Source organism: Chiloscyllium plagiosum, chromosome 26 (assembly GCF_004010195.1).
Source record: "Chiloscyllium plagiosum isolate BGI_BamShark_2017 chromosome 26, ASM401019v2, whole genome shotgun sequence".
NCBI lineage: Eukaryota > Metazoa > Chordata > Chondrichthyes > Orectolobiformes > Hemiscylliidae > Chiloscyllium > Chiloscyllium plagiosum.
In genome coordinates, this window is record NC_057735.1 from 38843840 (window position 1) to 38864137 (window position 20298).

A 20298-nucleotide genomic window follows, 5' to 3' on the forward strand; every position below is an offset into this window, starting at 1 on the left:
CAATGTGGACTTCAACAGCTTCCTCATTTCCCCTTCCCCCGCCTTATCCAAGTTTCAAACTTTCAGCTCAGCACTGTCCCCTTGACTTGTCCGGACTTGTCCGACCTGCCTACTTCCTTTCCCACCTATCCACTCCACCCTCTCCTCCCTGACCTATCACCTTCATCTCCTCCCCCACTCACCCATTGTACTCTATGCTACTCTCTCCCCAACCCACGCTCCCCTAGCTTATCTCTCCACGCTTCAGGCTCTCTGCCTTTATTCCTGATGAAGGGCTTTTACCCGAAACGTCGATTTCGCTGCACCTTGGATGCTGCCTAAACTGCTGTGCTCTTCCAGCACCACTAATCCAGAATCTGGTTTCCAGCATCTGCAGTCATTGTTTTTACCTACTATCCTTCTTGTAGAGGGGGACAGCATGAGCACCCTTCCAGTCCTCCGGCATTTCACCTGTGTTTAAGGATGCTACAAAGATATCTGTCAGGGCTCCAGCTATTTCCTCTCTCGCCTCCCTCAGCAACCTGGGATAGATCCCATTCAGTCCTAGGGATTTGTCCACCTTAATATCCCTTAGCCAGCTTCCCTCCTTATGTCAACGTGATCCAGATTAAACAAACATCTATCTCTAATCTCAACATTCATCATGTCCCTCTCCTCAGTGAACACTGATGCAAAGTAATCATTGAGAATGTCACCCATTTTTTTCAGGTTCGACGTACAACCTTCCTTCCTTATCCTTTAGTGGAATATTTGTGGTCCCAACACTGATCCCTGCAGAACTCCGATAATCACTAGCTGCCATCCTGAAAAAGACCCCTTTATCCCGACTCTCTGCCTCCTGCCAGTCAGCCAATCCTTTATCCATGCCAATAGCTTGCCCTTAACACCACGGGCTCTTATCTTATTTAGCAACCTCCTGTGCAGCATCTTGTCAAAGACCTTCTGGAAATCCAAATAGATCATCTCCACTGGCTCTCCTTTATCTAACTTGCTTATTTCCTCCTCAAACAGTTCTAACAGATTTGTCAAGCATGACCTACCCTTGATGAAGCTGTGCTGACTCAGTCCTATTTTGTCATGCACTCCAAGTACTCAGCAATCTCATCCTTAATAATGGACTCAAATCTTACCAGCAACTGAGGTCAGCCTGACCAGCCTGTAGTTTCCTGACTTCTGCCTCCCTCCCTTCTTAAACAGTTGTATTACATTAGCCATTTTCCAGTCCTCTGGGACCCTCCTTGATTCCATTACTTCTCTACAATCTCCTCAGCCAGTTCCTTCGGAACTCTGGGATGTAGTCTATCAGGTCTGGGTGATTTATCCACCTTCAGACTTTTCAGCTTCCCCAACATCTTTTCCTTAGTTACAATACTTACATCTGCCCACATGACTCTCTTGAAGACCTGGTATGCTGCTGTTGTCTTCCATTATGAAAATGGATACAAAATATTTAGTCAGTACCTCTGTCATTTCTTTGTTTCCCATTACTGTTTCTCCAGCCTCACTCCTGTCCACTCTTGCCTCTCTTATATGCCTGGTTGATAACAGATTTATAACCTTCCTTTATATTTCTAGTTAGCTTGCTCTCAGATTTTGTCCTCTCCTTGCTTATTGCTTTTTATAACACAAATCTTGATTTCAGTTTGGAAATCTCATCCAAAAATTATGGCATACTACACTGAGTGCTGAAAACGTAGTTACATGGTGGGTGGTTAAGAATGTGGATTTCTTTTGAGCTGCATTGTGTCAAGGCACTCAGGTTTTATTCCCCCACGGGTGATATTCTCCCTGTGTCTATGTGGATTTCCTCCAGGTGCCCCAGTTCCCCCTCTCAGTCCAGAGATGAGTGGGTTAGGTGGTGTAGCAGTGCTAAATTGCCCATAATGTCCAGGGATGTGCCATGGGAAATGCAGGTTTACAGGGATAGGGTAGGGGCGTGGGTCCGGGCGAGATGCTGTTCAGAGTGTTGGAATGAACTTGATGGGCCGAATGGTCTGCTTCAATGAGGGATTCTGAGTTCATAAATTTAAGTAAACTTTGTTTTTAAACAAACTGTAAAATAATTTGGGGAACAAGTAGTGCAGATAGTTTATATTTAACTGTAAACAATAACTATGGAATCAATGTCAATGTTTCTCTTCACCAATTGGTGACAACTCTAACACATCATGTGTGCCACATTTTCAGGCTCTTTTATCCTCCCTTTTGTTTAAACAACAGTTGGAAATCTTGCAACATCTCAATTAGTGTCACTAACTTGTATGGCACATTGCAAGTCTTAGAAATGGGTTTGTGCAAATAAAAGTTTCTTGTTCCTATTCTTAATCTGTTGCTCCAGGATATTTACCTATTCTCTCTGTATTACAAGCTTGATCCACAGCCGTAGCATTGTAAAACGTTACTACTTCATCTGATTGACATAAATCTTTGAAACCTCACTCCTACAGCAAACCAAATTAGATAGCTAATTCCGTTAATGGATATTAAACGTCGATGAGTGAAAGGCCACAAGGCAAATGGATGTTGTGAACTAATTGGTCAGTTGTATTAAAATGTGTATGCAGGGGGCTGTTCCTTGTTTCCTTTAAATTTGGTTCACTTTGACCAATTGTTTTACTAAAAGAATATTCGGAAAGTATATAAAGCTGGATTCGCCAAAAGGTGTTCGGATTTTATAGTGCAGTTGGATGAAATAAAACTTAGGAGAAAGTGAGGACTGTAGATGCTGGAGATCACAATTGAGTGTGTGTTGCTGGAAAAGCACAACATGTATTTAAAAGAGTTCTTTTATTTGAACAGGATCTTGGTTTCATCCTTTTCAGAGGAGCAGTTAAACCGCTATGAGATGTATCGTCGTTCTGCCTTTCCCAAAGCTGCCATTAAAAGGGTTGGTTACTCTTCATCAGTCTGCATTTGTTAGATTTGCTGTCAATGATTTCTAATTTTTAAAAATCCATTCAAATGAATTAGTTTCCATGCAAATACATGCCCATAATTAGAAAATGAAGAATACTATCTAAACATTTCAGTCATTGGATTTTTTCCTACTGCATCCAGTTTTAAAATGTTTAATTGAATCCTTCTTAAATTTGTGTGGCAGCAGAGAAACATTTAAAAAAAAATCACAAAGGTAATTTTCTGTGCTAACCCAATTAGTTCAAAGGATATTATTGATGATCTTGTCCTGGTTATTTTATGACTGGACAGTAAGATTGCAATGTAGAATCTGGGATGTGCATTTTTTCCAGATTTATTGGCTGAGGGAAGGGTAATTTTGTGAAGCAAAACAGATTAGCATAGTATAGACTAGGTGTATAGTGGCTGAGCACTCTGCCCCTTCATGTGGGACATGGATTCAGTTTCAGTCCAGACTTTTGTGTTTTACAGATACAGGGATGTTGATTGTGGAGTAGTATTATCCTATTAATACATGTTCTGGGGACTTAGGTTTGAATCATGCCAAGGCAGACTATAATGTTTGAATTCAATAAAAATCTGGAATTAATAGTCAAATGATGACTATGGCAATTATCAGAAAAAAATGCTGTTATAGTAATATCTTTTAGGAAAGAATCTGCTGTCATTACCTGATTCAGTCCACATGTGACTCCAGACTCTCAGCAATGTGGTTGACTCTTAATTGGATTAGGGATAGGCAGTATATGCTGGTTTATCCAGCTGCACCCTAATCCAATGAATGATTTTTTTTTAAAAACATGGGTAATTTTATTTTATAGAGTGGTCTAACTAGAAATATGAATTGACACATACATGACCATGTCCGACATGACAGTTGTAGAGTCACACACACCAAGAAAGCTGGCTTTGCTTAAAGTAGATTCTATATTAGGATAGCATTGGAATTAGGGATTTTTTTTTAACGCTCCAGTGCCAATATCAGTGCATTGAGTTAACACGATGCTAAACAGGTGGAGTGTGACCACCCTCATGAGGGGAAAGATTCAGAGAGACAATCCGTATCTTGTACCTCTTTGCAATGGGCCAGGTCAGTTTCAGAGGCCATGAAGTTGTGGTAGGAGAAAGTGAGGACTGCAGATGCTGGATATCAGAAAGAGTATGGTGTTCCTTATACAAAATATTTAATTATTTACAGGGAACTGGGAACTGTGTGGTGGCTCCTTTTTAGGTTTTATAAAACTAAAGGCCTAGACCAATTTGTCTTCATTTGAAACTAATACTTGGCCATTTTGTTTGTATATTATTGGTAAGTCAATAAAGCAGAAAATGTGTTGCTGGAAAAGCGCAGCAGGTCAGGCAGCATCCAGGGAACAGGAGAATCGACGTTTCGGGCATAAGCCCTCCTGAAGAAGGGCTTATGCCCGAAACGTCGATTCTCCTGTTCCCTGGATGCTGCCTGACCTGCTGCGCTTTTCCAGCAACACATTTTCAGCTCTGATCTCCAGCATCTGCAGACCTCACTTTCTCCTCAAGTCAATAAAGCAGTTTGGAGTTTAGCATTTTTTGGATGGAATATTTGTTGCCCTACAGGCACAGGGGCAGATTCATTTATAGTGAGATTTAATATGCATAAAGTATTATCCTCTATTGTGACAAGAGTTCACCCATAGAAAGTGGATTGTAATATAAGGTTAAAGGAGCATTCAATTTGGAAAGAGTAACTGCAGCATTTTAGAAAGCATGCTGGAAGCAATATTAGTTTTTTAATGTCTGCTCAAAATTAACTATTCTATGCAACGATAGATGGCTCTCTATAATGGATAATCTTAGACAGCAAGAATTCTAAGAAAACATTAGTTATAATTGTGTATATCACATCTCCTAATCCAGTATTTGAGGATTTTGCCTGTTCTCTCTTCTAGCTAATCCAGTCAATCACAGGCTGCTCAGTATCTCAAAATGTCGTGATTGCCATGTCTGGTATTTCCAAAGTGTTTGTGGGCGAAGTGATGGAAGAAGGTGAGTTCAAAGAGTAGAGGTTTTAAAGGATCAAGAGCAGACATAATAAGGCCAAATTCCAGAATTTATTTTTCAGTGGCTTGATGTCTGATAGTCCATATTCAAAGACCAGGAATGAGATTAGGTCAAATTTACTTATTCACTTCACTTTATTAATTGTACTGTTACAAAACTAACGCATCTATGATTATTGACGAGCGCATACAAAACTATTTTTTTTCCTCGATATAAAACATTGAAGGCTGGAAGCCCCAATCCAAAGTACATAATGCCAACTGCACCTGCTGGAATACTGAATTATGCTTGGCATATTCCATTGTTTGTTTGACAATTGTTTTAAGATCAGAGTATAACCTGTTAGGAAAATGTGATATTTGTCAGGAGAAATATATTTGTACAAAGTCCTGGCTGGCCATAGTCAGTTGGTCTGTTCCTCTGCTTATACTCGAGTTTGTGGCAGCTATTAAGTACATAACATGGAACAGGACCTCAGTTACTTGAATGTTCAAGAGGAGATTTAGTCTCCTGAACAAAGCTTTTAGCAAAAGTAAAACAAAGCTCATTATGATCTTCACTGCTTCTGTTGACGTTTTTGAATCAACCCATTCAGGCATGTTATTACACACTTCGAGTGGTACTTGAACCTGGGTGTCCTGGCTCAGAGACACTGACACTACTATTGCACTACAAGATCCCTCCCTTCTGTAAACTTTTGAACGTATTTGTAGCCCCAATGCCTGACTAATTAAAGAGTGGTGCAAGGATGAAACATGAAAATACTTTAAATATAATTGAAATCAGATGTATCTCAAAGTCTGCTGTATTTTTAGACACCACCTGTGTTTTTCTCTTAAGATGCCAAATTATGTAGCATCTTACGAATGGAATGCTGCAGACTAATGGCATTCGTGGAGGGAAAAAGTTCAACAGTTGAGTTGTTATTTCTTCAGAACTGAAAGGGGTTGGAAAACTTTGTTTTTGCCTGATTCACAAATGCTGAGTTTCTCCAGAATCCTCAGTATTTTGCTTTTATAAGTAGAGAGTAGCATATTCATTCTAACTGCTGTAATGATTGGTTGCTAGAAAATGAATGCACTTCTCATCTTCAGACACTGCGTGTTCAATTCCTAGGATTTTTCTCTTCCTAGGCAGAGAAGAAAAAGAACTCTAGAAACCCCAAGTGCAGAAAGGTCATTTCTAGATTATGCACTGATGCATTCCTTTACAGTATTCATTCAGGATGTGGGGAGGCCAGTATTTACAACCCATTCCCTTTGCTGGGATGCAATTCAAGCCATACCCTGAAACATTTTTTGTAAAATGAACTGTGATTAACTGAATAATTAAATAAATTTACAAGTGCCTTTCCTGGCTGTCTGCACAAATCTGCCTCTTACTGGGCTCTGGTGTTATAGACTTGATTCTTGATGAAGGGCTTTTGCCCGAAATGTCGCTTTTTCCTGCTCAGATGCTGCATGACCTGCTGTACATTTCCAGCACCACACTCTTGGCTGGTATTTTGAAGCATAGTTATGCAGGATTATAACAATTGCTGAGCATCTTATTTTCAAATGCCTTTCTTATTGCTTTAGGTCTTCAGTATCTTATGTGTTCAATTGTATACCACATATTACTAAGTAACACTTTTTTGCCTCTGGCTATTGTTTGAGGACATAGACCTTTGAAATGTATTTATATTGCCTAATTGTGAGGAGTCTGTGTGGCTAAGGATGAACATGTCAGCTCCATCTCCCAGCCTCACCTCTTTTCTCCTGTAGGACCACACCACCCCTGCAGTTATTTCCATGTCAGTGCTAATTGGCAGTTTAAGAGCTGATACAATGTTCCTATGATTCCAGTACTGATTCATCGATCCTGAACTTTCCAGCAAATGCAATTAGTAGTAACCAATAATGAGAGAGTGCTATCAGAGAGACATTGAAGAATGTACAGGTGGAAGGATGACTAGATTGCAGGAAGGAGAGTTATATAAACATATCACTAAATGGATGAGAAATAATTTTGCTTCGTCTGTGGTATCTATAAAACTTAGTTGGAAAGAGTGAACTATGAATACCAGTTGAAGTATTTGACCACTGAAATATTCAGGTTTTAGGCATCTATGAATCCTCTGGGATTCTGGATATGATCTACGGTAGAATGTTTTGTTTAAATTAATTGTTTTGATTTTTTTTTTGAAAAAGCTCTGGATGTCTGTGAAAAATGGGGAGAAACTCCACCTTTGCAGCCAAAGCACATGCGGGAGGCAGTGAGAAGACTTAAGTTACGCGGACAGATTCCAAACACAAAGTACAAGAAGGTTACGTTTTATTAACAAGAATCCACCATTAGTGAATATTCAAATCTATACATATTATGGCAATGTACATAGAATATTTTAACTATAATGGGGGGGTGGTGCAGGGGCGGGGTGAAAAGCTTGTTTTCCTTCTAGATCGGTCAATCTTAAGTACTCTTACTTGAAACGGATTTCAAATTATTACTTTGCTCAATAATGTTTTCAAATTTGAATAGGAACCAGAACAAATTTGTGGTAAGCAATTTTCTGGAGTCTATAAATGTTCAGCAGGCTGTTGAATCACATTCCCTTGCAGCAGACACTTAATCTCTCACCTATGCCCAATTGCCAGTGTCTACTCCATTACAATACTCTGACATGACACACAGCCACGGGGCAAGAGATCCTAAAATCAGCTGTTTAATTTCTCTATTTAGATGGCTGAAAATTTGTAAATTTGAAAACTACAAATTGGATAGGATTGTATTTACAATCTTGGCAGTTTAGTTTTTTTGTACAGTGTTTTGGATAAAATCAGTTGAGTTACATATTTATGTACTAAAGTAACAAACAAACAAACTGTTGTAAGTCGTGTATAGTATTTCATTGTTTCTGCTGTTTTGTACAGATTATAAGAAATCTTGATAATAAAGCTCATACAAAATCATCAATATGAATATTAAGTATCTGCTGGATAACATCTCTTAGATGGATAATATGAATGTGGAAAAAAATTATAAATGCCTTGATAGGAGGTACAGTCAAAGACAAAATTCTTAATTTATCTTGGGTTTTATTGTTCCAGGCTGCAATTATATTAAATACTTACTAATATCTACTTTAGATCAGTTTATATGAAGTGCATTTTAAATACTGTTATGACTAACCCAACACTTCAAAATAATGTAACACTTGTGAATAAATTTTAAGTACAGCACAGTTGCAAAAGGGAAAGGGGATAGGTTTTACTGGAGATATACATAATCAAGATGAGTGAACATAAATAGAAACAAAAGTAGGCAATTTGATTCCTTCATCCAACTTTCTTGTATATCTTTATAAAGAACTTTGTAAATTTGTCAAACAAAATCACTGACCCTACTTGATCATTTTACAATTTTCTAAACTTCTTGTTTTTGCTTCCTTAATTCCCTTCCTTTTTTGAACGAGTTGAACTGAAGGGTCTGTTTCCATGCTGTACATCTGACTACCTTGCAACAACATTACCATAATGGCTATCATACCAGTTTACTTCTGTTTTATCATTTCATCTAAACCAATATTACATGCAGAGAAATTGGTCTTTTAATCATTTTCTCTTCAGTGATTATTTGTTGGTGGATTCTTTTGTAATTTCTGTTCCTTCCTGTCAAACTATGGTTATTACCAAATCAGGCATATATATTTCATCTTGTTCATTCCTTTTCTACTTTTCCTTCATTTGAAAGATTTAGCAGAATCGGTCATCTTTATGAAATAAAATGTAACAGGAAGCTTGTTTAACTAAATAAAATTGCATCAATCCAAAGATCCCTTATGCAGTAAGAGCACTCCAGTTACATTTATTGAATATTAAAGATGTTATTTCAGCAACCAATCAGAAACAAAAATGTATAGATGTTAATTTATTTCAAAAAATATTTAACAATACTGATTCACAGAACCAGCCAGCCAGTCAGTCAGTCATCAACATGTATAATAATGACTGAAAAAATGTGGAACTGAAAATACAGAATTTCAACATAAATGCCTCAAACACACATTTTAAACCACTTTACTGGTAGTTTTACCACAGTGTTGCAATGCTCATGCATTCTTAACTGTACAGTATGAAAATACTTTTGAGCAAGAAGTTGGGTGTGCCTTTCACTCAAGCATAAATGGTTTAATCAAGTTTCAGCTGTTTACATTACATTTAGTTGTGACTTCTAAAGACTTCTGTACATCAGGTAAATTACACAAATGAAACCTGGAATGATTAAAATGAGTTTTCATTACTACATTTGCTTGCACTAGACTAAGGCATTGGAAAAATTCAGTATTACAACAGTGGAGAAATGCTAGCTTCTGATGCTGACAAGAAATGGTCATCAAAATACAAACAGCAGATCATCAATCCTTTCCACAATCACAGTAAAAGAGCACCAGAAAGATCAAGGGGCAAGAAGTAAATTGATCATACAAGTTCTATCTGCAGTTTTACAAATGTATGGCACAGGAATATTATTTTTAAATGTTCTAAATCTCAAAAAAAATGAATTTGAGAGAAATTGACCTGAATTTAATTTTAAAATGAATAATAAAAAGTTTGCAGTTGTCCCAGTGAAGTCATCACATTATTTAGCCAGGATAAAAAGAGATGGACAAAGAATAGATAGGAGAGGGGAAGAAAGTAAGTAACTGGAATTTAAAGTAAAGTAATCACTTGAAACACAAGTATATTTTGATTGGCATTTTACGTTTAGAGTCTTGGGATCAAGTTCTTCCACATGGTCAGAGCCAAGCTCAGTTTGAACATTTGGGCCACTGCACTGGAGGTTTGTATTTTGGTGCTGTTTTCAAAAAGCATGTCAAAATTACATAGTCTCTGAGATGAGAGACAAAATGTTTGCACATATTCGGCCTGTTTCACTAAAATGTGTTTTGAAGTAGTTTGTGCTGCCTCAAACTTTCTGATGAAGTTCTAATTTAAATAAACTGCAATTTTAAAAGCAAAATGAAGTGTGGCACACATTAATAGTTGTACATATTGGAGAGGATTAACTAGACCAACAATTAATATGCAAGATATATAGAAGGAAAGTCAGAATTTAACACTTCAAATTTAGTAAATCAATTGTGCTTTTGTATAGATAGCGCATAATACAGCATTTGATTATAAAAGTCAGTGGCAGTATTTAAAACAATTCTGCTAAATTTCAGTCCATGCACACAAGAAAATACTTCATTCAAGCAAATAGTAGAGTTCAGTCCTTTTGTTTAGAAGACTTTTGACTGCCAGTAAATCAGTATAATAATCCCTAAGTCCTTGACAAATTAGAGCAGGGTGGTATTACGAGGTCAGTGTATGGTGGCAGAATATGTTAGTGCATGGGATGTATCCACTATTCTTCAATATTCAGTTTTCATGGGGAAATATTGTTCCAAATTGAGGGAGGAACAAAGGTAAAAAGAAAAGGTAGCCAGTCGTGCCAGTGAGGGGAAAGATTTCAAGTCAAAAGGCATTACATTGTTTAGCAAGGATAAAAGTTGTAAGATCAGATGGATGGTAAGAGACATTTAGATCACAATAATTTGGCTTTGAGAGAGTTATTTTAAACAATTCAATATGAAGACTTGTGTATGTTTTGATGGAGACTAAAAATAGTTACTTATGGATGCGTATTGCATTCAGAGACCCGTTTACAGAATATAACACCAGTAATGCTACAAAATGAAGTAGTGATATGTTAAAGGTAGATTCATTAAGAGATCCACCAACAACTTTGTTTCACAAAGTGCAATAGTCAAGGATGTAAAGCTTTACATTGCACTGTAGGTGGGAAAGATAAAACTAGTACCATGATATTTTACATTCTTAAATACCAAATACAGCGAGATGCTCTTTTGCCTCACATGGACTGTTGAAATGAAATCAGAAAATAGTGACTCATATCCAAGTTGGGAATCAGCATTCCAAAGCCACTATAGTTAATAAATAGGAGTAAGTACTCACTTTACAAGTTCTCAAAACAAAATAATTACATATTCAAAGTTCAAGTGTTTTTTTTAGTTAGAAGTAGAAAAAGCTAGAGACAAAAACTTCAAATTAACAAAAGGTCAAAGCCAAAAAATTGTGTTCAAAGAGATGAATTACAAAAATATCGACAGTATTTGTATTCCACATCTGGATTTAATCCAAGTAACAAAAGAATGGTTCAGTAATAAATTCAACTTGGCAAGACTACTTTGTTATTTAATGTTTAAGATTTGAAACATAGACACTCCTTCCTTACACAGTCAGTATTCAAAATATGCTATCAGGCACAATGTAAACACAATGAAATAAATTACTTTGTTCAGTGTTAATACAAAATCACTGGTTTAAACCAGGAGGTTCCAACCAGTGAAATTCCACTGGCTGCAAGATACTGTGGTTAATACTGCTATTAGATTAGTTACTTATTCAGACAACAAACTGCAAGTGCATTTCAAAGTTAGCTGTTGCATCTTCCAATCCTGATTACATAGCTCTTGGTAGACAATGATGTCCATGTTTTTAAGCTTACTTCAATATATAGAAAACTGAATTTGCACAAAGAAAAAGAAATTCATAAATCTAATTATCAAAGTAATTAGTTCTTTCAGTGTCACAGATTGAGCCTGATGAATGTAAATGGCAATTGCTATTTCCAACCTCATTTATGAGTAACAGGATAGAGAATGGTGGTTTATCCAGCTCAATTATTCAGATGAGAAGCAGATTTACAGTGTGGGAATGCAACTCAAATCTGAAATGAAAAAAATGGCAAAACTGTGACAACTGGCTAACATCTAGTTAGAGATTTTCTCTCCTTTATTTACTACACTGCTGCAGTCAGGAGAGCACGCTACTTCAAATAGTGAGCTCAAGTAGTGACAGCTCAGTTCTAAAACACAATTTAGTTTGACTCAAAGAACAGTTAGTTGGTTCAAGATTCTTCACCTCAACAATGTAACAGAAAGCTGAGCTTTACGGAAGAGTACTGCACACCCCCCAAAAAAAAAGACAAGAAATTTGTATTCAGTATGGCCAACTTGAAAAGTCCCACTTCTAAATCACAGTGGTTAGAAACAGCTTAACTGTGGAAGAATGGACAGTGGAGAGCAACAAAGAAAATTAGGACATTGTTATCATTCCAAAATAGTGTTTTGCTCTGTAGTCACCTGAGCAATGTAATACACCCTAGGAATAGGAAAATAAGATCATGGGCTTAAGAGGTTTCCGCAAAGAGGAACAAAAACTTAACTTCCAACACATTCATTGCCAGCATGGCTACATAGGCACTGCATCCTTTCAGTCTTAATACAATATAACGTTCACACTATCCAAGCACAAACACCATGTTCCCCCCAATACCAACCCAAATAGCCACTCTTCATGTGAGCCAAGGCATTAACTGTCAATAAGTTACTCAGCTTTTATGGAATCTTAGAGAAGCACATAGCACCCAACATCATCACGCATGCACTTTCATTAGAGTCAAGCTGAGAAAGGAGTACACACTGGAGCTCATTTCTTTCTTTCCCCACCCAGTCAAAAATATGATGAAAATTCATCCTGCGGTTTGCTAAATTGGTTCAGGTTACAAATTCTTCAACTTGTTTCATCGTAAACAATAAAAATATTTTGCCAACTCTGATTGTGATGTAACACGAATTAAGTTACAGTACCTGTTACAGTAGTATGAGAATGAAAATTAGGTAGAAAAAAAAATGGTCACTGTCTCTAACCCCCTCACATTTATTTTAATAGCGAATAATGACTTTCCTCTTCTATTGTTCATCAGTTGGAAATTGATCCAAACATTTTGTTGGCACTTCAAATCTGAAGGAATGCTTCATCCTGGAACTTAATACTAATTGTGGAACAAAACAGTTTCAGTGAAGCTCTAATGTAATAAACTGACAAAAATAAAAAAAATCCATAATTACTGTAGTGAGAAGTTCAGTTGTTCCAAACTTACTGAAAATATTTGTTGATTGTGTAATCAACCAACAGTCAATTGAAACAGAGCAGGCAGGAGCACCACGGAATATCTAGCTCGTCAGAAACCAAACATATCATAGTCTTGTGCTTCATAAGAGGGTGCCATTTTTTGGCAACACCTAATACACTTCAGGATAACTTTTACTCCAAGTATTGTCCATCTAAAGAGGCAGTTCACCCTACACTTACTATGGAACAAGTTTGAATAACTTTATTTCTACTTCAACTTGATGAAAGTGGAGAGATTCTGGTGTTCTGATTCTGGACAGGATATGGGGATACAGTAACTAGGTCAAGTCTGCACTGCCTGCAAGAATTAGATCCCTATACAATTTGTTGACCAGAGCAATTTTGACTCCCAGGATTTTGGAAACAGAAAACCCAAAGCATCCTGGTGGAGGTTGGAGTGCTGCTGTATTTTCATAAAATGCTCAGACAGCAATTAATGCTGATTTCAGAGATTCATATTTAACTTGCCCACATTGGTAAAGAAACTAATCTACAAAGGTGATGCTTTTATCTTTGAAAAACATAAGTTGGTACTCCAACATGCACAGCTCTCAGAACCCCAAGGAAACAAAGAACAGTCTCATTTAACTCCATTTAACAGTTATGTTTTAAGATTACAGAAACAAAATCACAATTTGAGATGGCCACTTATTCTGGGAATAACTGTGGATATCAAATAAAAAAAAAAGGGGGGTTGGGTATGCATTGCAGCACCCAAAGTCAAAACTCGGCCATCATGTATCAAACAAAAGATTCAGAGTAGCAAGCCAAGCTCAACATCTGTTATCACAATTCAACTACCGATTCAGAGTATCTAATGAGATGTAGGTTAAAAAGAACTTGCTTCCATGAAGAAATCTGATCATGAGCAATAATGTTTAGAAAGATTATTAGTGAAGTGACTTAAATAGGTTGAAAGTACCTAAATGTACAGTACAGTACATACATTTGCCTTGAACCATTTCCTATTTTACAATGTAAATGTCACTCCCTTGTGTAAGGATAGCAAAAATTTGGACAGCAGTGTGCTATACCTCAGATAGCAAGCACAACGTTTGTTCACACTGAGGTTAGAAATAAAGTTATTTACACTAGCTTGCTGGTTTTACTTGGCAAGTGTTACAAGTAATTCAAGTACCAATGTTGCATTTTGTCAAATTTAAATTTTAGCAGATTTTTAAAAAAAAGTACAAAAGATCATTTGCACCTAGATTTTTTTGGGGGGCAAAAAAATAGGAAGATCAAAAGAGGAGAAAAACAAGTAACAGTGTGAATGTTGGATTACACCAGAAACCTGATCAATGTTAAGCTACAACAAGCCAAGTTGTAGAGAAGCTGATTTCCCAAGATTTTCCATCATTGGTCCTACCTATGGTGGAGTGTGCCATGATCATTAACTAGATGGTGGATAAGAAAATTTGGCTGAAACGATTTATGATGAAGCAGTGCAAACCAATTTGCAATACAATTATTCAGAACCTTAAACATACTGTTGTCCAGCCCAAAAGGAAGCCCTTCACAAGGGATTCTCACCAAAGCAGATTAGTTGTATTGTTGTCTACATCAACAGTTGCTCATAACTGGGAAGACTGGAACACTCATGGAATCTTAGAGATAACTCCAAAAGTTAACTGAATGTAAAGAGCTCAAAATATTCTTCTTTTTTAAAAAAAAAACTGTTTCAAAATCATTGGCTAGTTTTTATTTTGCTGGCAAAATGTGCAACAATAGCCACAAGTACACCGGAACTGCTTCACAAGTTCTTCAAAAGCATACTTGCATGGCAGTCGTCAGAGGTTGCAAGTGATTTCATAGGACCTTATAAACCAGCTCTTCTGTAAAATGTGATTAATATATACACAGAATATAAATTAGGGAGCACAAGGTCACAAAGATGCACTTTTAGTTAACTTGCTGGTCCTGAATTAACAATACTGGTATCATTCGGTTGCTTGTATCAGAGTAAACCAACATTCCCAGTCAGTCGGTTATACACGCTACTAATTCAACATTCCTCTCCATTCTTCATTCAAATACACCAACCAAAACTCTGCTGCTATCAGAGGCCTCAAGCAGTAATACTTGCAACTCATTTATTCCAGGCTTTTTTTTTTAAAAAGAGGAAAGGTGGTCATCAATTTAACGATCTGAAGTTATAGTGCAATCTTATAACCACCATAATCACACTTCAAAAGTGCTGTGTGCAACAACCAGGATATTGCCATCTTGACAAATTAGTACAAAATATCACTGGAACTCAAGAAAGGTCTCTTCCACACAGATTGACCTTGCTCTTGTAGCTGCTGCTGCTGGACTCACTTGGTAACTCAAGTTTTATGCTGATCTTTCCAACAATCAATCAGAAAATACTATTTGTTCTAATCAGTGTGTGTTTGGCCTGTTAGCAGCAGCAACAGTATGCTGGGCTGTAGTGACTGTCAAAGCTTAAAGTCAGGATTCAGCTTCTTGACTTCTTGCAGCAATCTCTCCCGATCTTGATTTGCCTTGGTCAAAGCTTCCTTCATGCTGGCAAGTTCCTGCCTAAGGATTTCATTCTGCTTGAAACAGAAAAATACCCAGTAATGAGCACTATTAATCAACTTGGAAGAGTCAGAGCAACAGAAGTGTTAACATTCAACAAGTGTTAAAACCTTGCCCTCTAGAACAACGAAACAGTGTTAACAATCTACATTTTCTCAGGACATGGACTTTGCATAAACCACACTTTGTGTTGAGGCAAGCCATCACTGCAAGTTTGAACACCAAATTCCCTCTAGCTTGAATGTTAGTACTTGGAATTTTACTAACGGAACAACAGAGCAGGCACACAGTCTTACCAGCATCAGGTTTGTTTTGTATGAAACAGAATTTCTGTTGTGATAACCAGACAAATAGTCACACCTGCTCTTTCAATAACCTCTTAACATGTAAAATTGCCTATTGCTGTGAAAATACATTTTGTTGGAGCTCTTTGTCTTGTACTCCAGGCAATTAATAAGAAACATCAACTTAAAGGGAAAAACTAACATTTATACTGCATGACAGGAAACTGATGATTGACCCCAGCAAGTGGGTTATAAATGAGAGAAGCAATACTATGCAGAATGCATCCATGCAACGATTCACAGTTAACCTCCTGGTTTGTTTACATTTTAAACTAGCTAGTTAAATCTCTTTGCCCTGAAAAGCAAACCAATGTCCTGACCAATGAATAACTATCACTGATTCATTGCGTTGAGTTGTCAAATAAACCTAGCAGTTAACTGTCAATCAGTATTAACAAGAACAAAGGCAACACCTCAACCCACCACTTGCTGACCAATTAATATTCTCCTGTTATGCAGTATAGATATTGATTCATGACCGATCAACCTAAATGCCATTTTCCTGCACTATCCTCATATCTCTCATGTTTATTATCTACAAACCTAAATTTCCATGCTGCACATCAATGAGCGAGCTTCAACAATCCTTAGTGAAAGACAATTCTAATCTATCATAAATCCATGTTGACTCTGGCCAGATTACCAACCCCCACCCAAGTGTCCAGTAATCACATCCTTTAAAGCAGATTTATTACCCTGATTACAGAATTCAGGCTAACAGGTCTATGATTTACATTCTCCTCTCTCCCTCCTTTCTTAACTTGGAGATTACATTTTCCAGCAGGCATCATTCCAAAATTGACAGAATACTGGAAGATGAAAATTTTGATAGCTACCTTTCTCAACACTTTGGGGCATGGATCATTACATAATGTTTTTTAAACTAGCAAATTCTTTCACTTCATTTTTACAAGTCCCTTGCATCTTCCTCTGTAAAGACAGACCATAATTATTGTTATAAACTGGAGGTTAGCCTCCCTTCTGAGAACTAAAATCAAATCACCCAAAGGGGAGCACCTCACCCTATAAACTGTTAAAACAGTGTGAGAAGGGGTGTAATCTATTTACTTAGCAACTCCTAGTCGGTAAGATTTGGAGATGCCGGTGTTGGACTGGGGTGTACAAAGTTAAAAATCACACAACACCAGGTTATAGTCCAACAGGTTTAATTGGAAGCACACTAGCTTTCAGAGTGCCACAACCACTTGATAAAGGAGCGGCACTCTGAAAGCTAGTGTGCTTCCAATTAAACCTGTTGGACTATAACCTGGTGTTGTGTGATTTTTAACCTAGTACGTAAGAAAGATCCCTGATACTCATTTTACAACTGTCAAATGACAATTTATCCAACTCGAACAGTGAACAAATTAACTAAACCATTTAACAGACTAAACAATCCCCCTCTAACTATTAAATATTCCCAAAGAACGCAAGATTCTAATAGCATGCTTTTCCAATGAATACAAGTTCCACTTATATAACAATAGAATTTAGCCCCTCAAAATTACAGCCAGATTACACATCTTCAAACTTTGTGTCTTCTCCACTGATCCTTCCATCAGGAAGTTCTCTCTGTAGATTCTTCTTTCAGAATTTTAGATGGTGTGCCGCAGTGTACCATGGTAAATAAGTGGTGTTTTCTCTAAGAGCAGAGAGCTGTTATCTCTTAACAGATGGCAGTTGGCCCTCTCCTGATTTTCCAAATACCCATTTATGCCCTTGATGACCTATCAATTTTTGGTTCTCGGCTGTCAAAACCATCAGACTTAAATTTAATAGGTTTTTAGTAGCTGAGGGCCTAATTTAAATTGGCTAAATTTAAAAAGACGGTCTTGTTAAAAACTGCTACTTGGTCTTTCAATAAAAAATGTCTCAATTCAGGCTCTCTCTGCTCCGACAAACTTTAAAGCAGTTCACAGACATTCATTTTAACACTAATCACTGAAAAACCCCATCTTTTAAAGAGACCATGCAATGCTTTTCCCAATTTACAATTTCCCACACACCAACTTCACAACATTATTTAGCCTCTCTACCACTTCCCTACTTCTTTCCCAGCTATAAATATGTATACACAAAAGGAATGAATCATGGTTAATGGGTCTGGGAGAATTAATAGCAGTTAATGGTGACCATAATAAGTTGACAAGTAGTTGGTTGTGATAGCCCACATGATGAAAAGGCCTGGTTTGTGGGAGTTGGGGCAAGGACATGGAAAATGGTGCTCAGGCCTGAAAAGTATTGCATTTTTGTATTAAGGATCTAAAAGAACCTACTACTGATTTATAGAGGCCTTACTATACTACTTACTGGACAACATGTTGCATGAACATTTCATCTAAACTGGTTTTATTTCTAAAGCCCATGTCAAGATTCAAGTTCCATGATTACTGTAACATCTTTACTGCAAATAGTTATAATAAGAAATAAAAGTTACTGTGAGGACAAGGAATTACTTCCACTCATCTTTTCTGTCCTTTGTTATTGCTCATCTCCACCCATACTGATGCTGTTCTTGCTGTTTTTAGCCAAGGTCCTTCCTCATGACTGTCATGTCATTCTTCAGAGTTAAACACCAATCCCAAGTTCTCGACTTGTATCTCTTGTCAATGCATGGTATTCTGGAATAGTGAGATCCTAAACGCTGTTCACCACTCTACTACATCTTCATAACTGTTACCAGATCCAACTCTTGTACCTCTATTGAGTCAATAATTAATCCATCTTGGTTAGAAAGACTTCCCACATTCAGATAACAGCACCGTCAATTTTAAGTTTATAACCACTTGATTTTATCCCAATCACTGATGCACTTTTCCTGTCACAGACTACATTTTGAAAAGAAAAATCAAATAACTATGTCGGTCTTACTATTTCTTCGGATTTTTAAATTCTCCCTCATCTGAAGCCGACCCACCATGTTAAACTTAAGATCTTCTTTTCAGCTCAAGTTTGTCACTTTACCAAGGAACTGCTCGCAGTATGAATTAATGCAGCTCATTCCAACAAAGCAGCTCCCTCTCCCTTAAGTACTTTATTAGCATCCTTTGAGTCAAAGTGCTGTCTGCTACAAGCCACACAGTCAATTCTAATTTGTTTAGCACAATTAGCATGTTGCCTAAACAGCAATCCAGTCATGATCATCTCAGGAGCTCTTATTAAATTAGACACTGGCTCCTCAAAGTTCCTCAGCTATTCCTAGTTTGATCTATATTATTAGCTCCTGTTAGACCATAACAACTGGATCATGCCCCTGACTAAAAAGTCTGATGGCTTCTGCCCCAAATATTTACACCCCACCCACACCGAAAAACCCCATCTTTTAAAGAGACAATGCAATGCTTTCCCCAATTTACAATTTCCCACACACCAACTTCACAACATTATTTAGCCTCTCTACCACTTCCAAATTAATCTCCTCTAGGGAGGGGACATCCTTAATGCTGGTCAGGCATGCAACAAGAACGAACATGACTATCATCTAATGTAAGCACTAATTTGTTTTATTCCTCTCAATTTTTGATTGTGGACCAAAATGAGAAGATGACTGGTTTAAAAGCCAAAGGCTGTTGAAGGATTACTGCAATTTTTAAAAACATTACCTGATACTGATTGTGAGCAATTAGTAAATGGTTGTTGGTTTATGCAGTGCGAAAAGCCTAATTACAAACAAGCTGGAGCCAGAGGGCTGTGTGTGAATGGAAATTTAACTGATAACAAGCAGCTGAATGGTGTGCGAAATGGTGACCAATATTTGATGATAAAGTCCTACTGCAAAAATGTGACTGTCGCCCATGGTATCAGAGCAGCGTGGGGTGTAAATATTTGGGGCAGAAGCCATCAGACTTTTGAAATAAAAAGCATTGCCAAGCTTGAAGATTGCCTGTTTATTTCCCGTCATCAGTTGCTATGATTTTCAATAAGTCAGAGACCTTTATAAAAATGTAAATGAGCCTTCTTGTGTCACATGTAAACAAGTACCTAGAGAAGAAAGAAAGTTTGAGATCCAGAGGTCTCATCAACAAAAGGATTATCTCAGCAAACCCTGTGAACACTGTCCACTGAAGCAGCCTTGCCAGTCTTTCCTCACTTCGTAACACCCAGGATTTGACTGTCCATCTGAACCTGTCTGTATGTGCATAGGGAGGACATTTACTAAGTTGATTTATGTTTTAATTAGTGAAGTTAAATGCAGACAGTTCATACTTGTTTATCTGCAGTTCGAATCAACTTACTTGTAATAAAGTCATTTTAGTCAAATGCAGAAACCTGGTCCATGCTTTCTACCAACTTGGGTCTGAAAAACAACTAAATTACTAATACTGTGTAGTTTTTAATTCATTAATTTTGGTAGTGACATCTCCAGGAGTAGCAGGACTGCATTTCCAATGCATGACCTCAGTGAAGCAGAACACTAATTTCCCATCACCTAGTAACCA

General features: G+C 37.3%; 2 protein-coding genes across 4 annotated transcripts in view; one reads left to right on the forward strand and one right to left on the reverse strand.

Annotated features, from left to right (window-relative positions):
* The window catches only part of taf11 (TAF11 RNA polymerase II, TATA box binding protein (TBP)-associated factor), a 16320-nt gene extending 8412 nt beyond the window's left edge, over nt 1–7908 (forward strand). The window contains exons 2-4 of the mRNA XM_043716926.1: nt 2800–2887; nt 4842–4938; nt 7143–7908. Of these exons, the coding sequence (XP_043572861.1) occupies nt 2800–2887; nt 4842–4938; nt 7143–7273 (316 nt within the window). The 3' untranslated portion in view covers nt 7274–7908. The remainder of the gene's footprint in view (nt 1–2799; nt 2888–4841; nt 4939–7142) is intronic.
* Nucleotides 7909–11652: 3744 nt separating this feature from the next.
* Nucleotides 11653–20298, reverse strand: part of uhrf1bp1 (UHRF1 binding protein 1) — a 119684-nt gene continuing 111038 nt past the window's right edge. The window contains exon 21 of one of the 3 annotated variants that reach the window (XM_043716923.1): nt 11653–11727. In XM_043716923.1, the coding sequence (XP_043572858.1) occupies nt 11722–11727 (6 nt within the window). In that variant the 3' untranslated portion in view covers nt 11653–11721. Of the gene's footprint in view, nt 11728–15033; nt 15533–20298 lie in introns of those variants that run through there. The other 2 variants (XM_043716921.1, XM_043716922.1) reach the window with 2 other exon arrangements.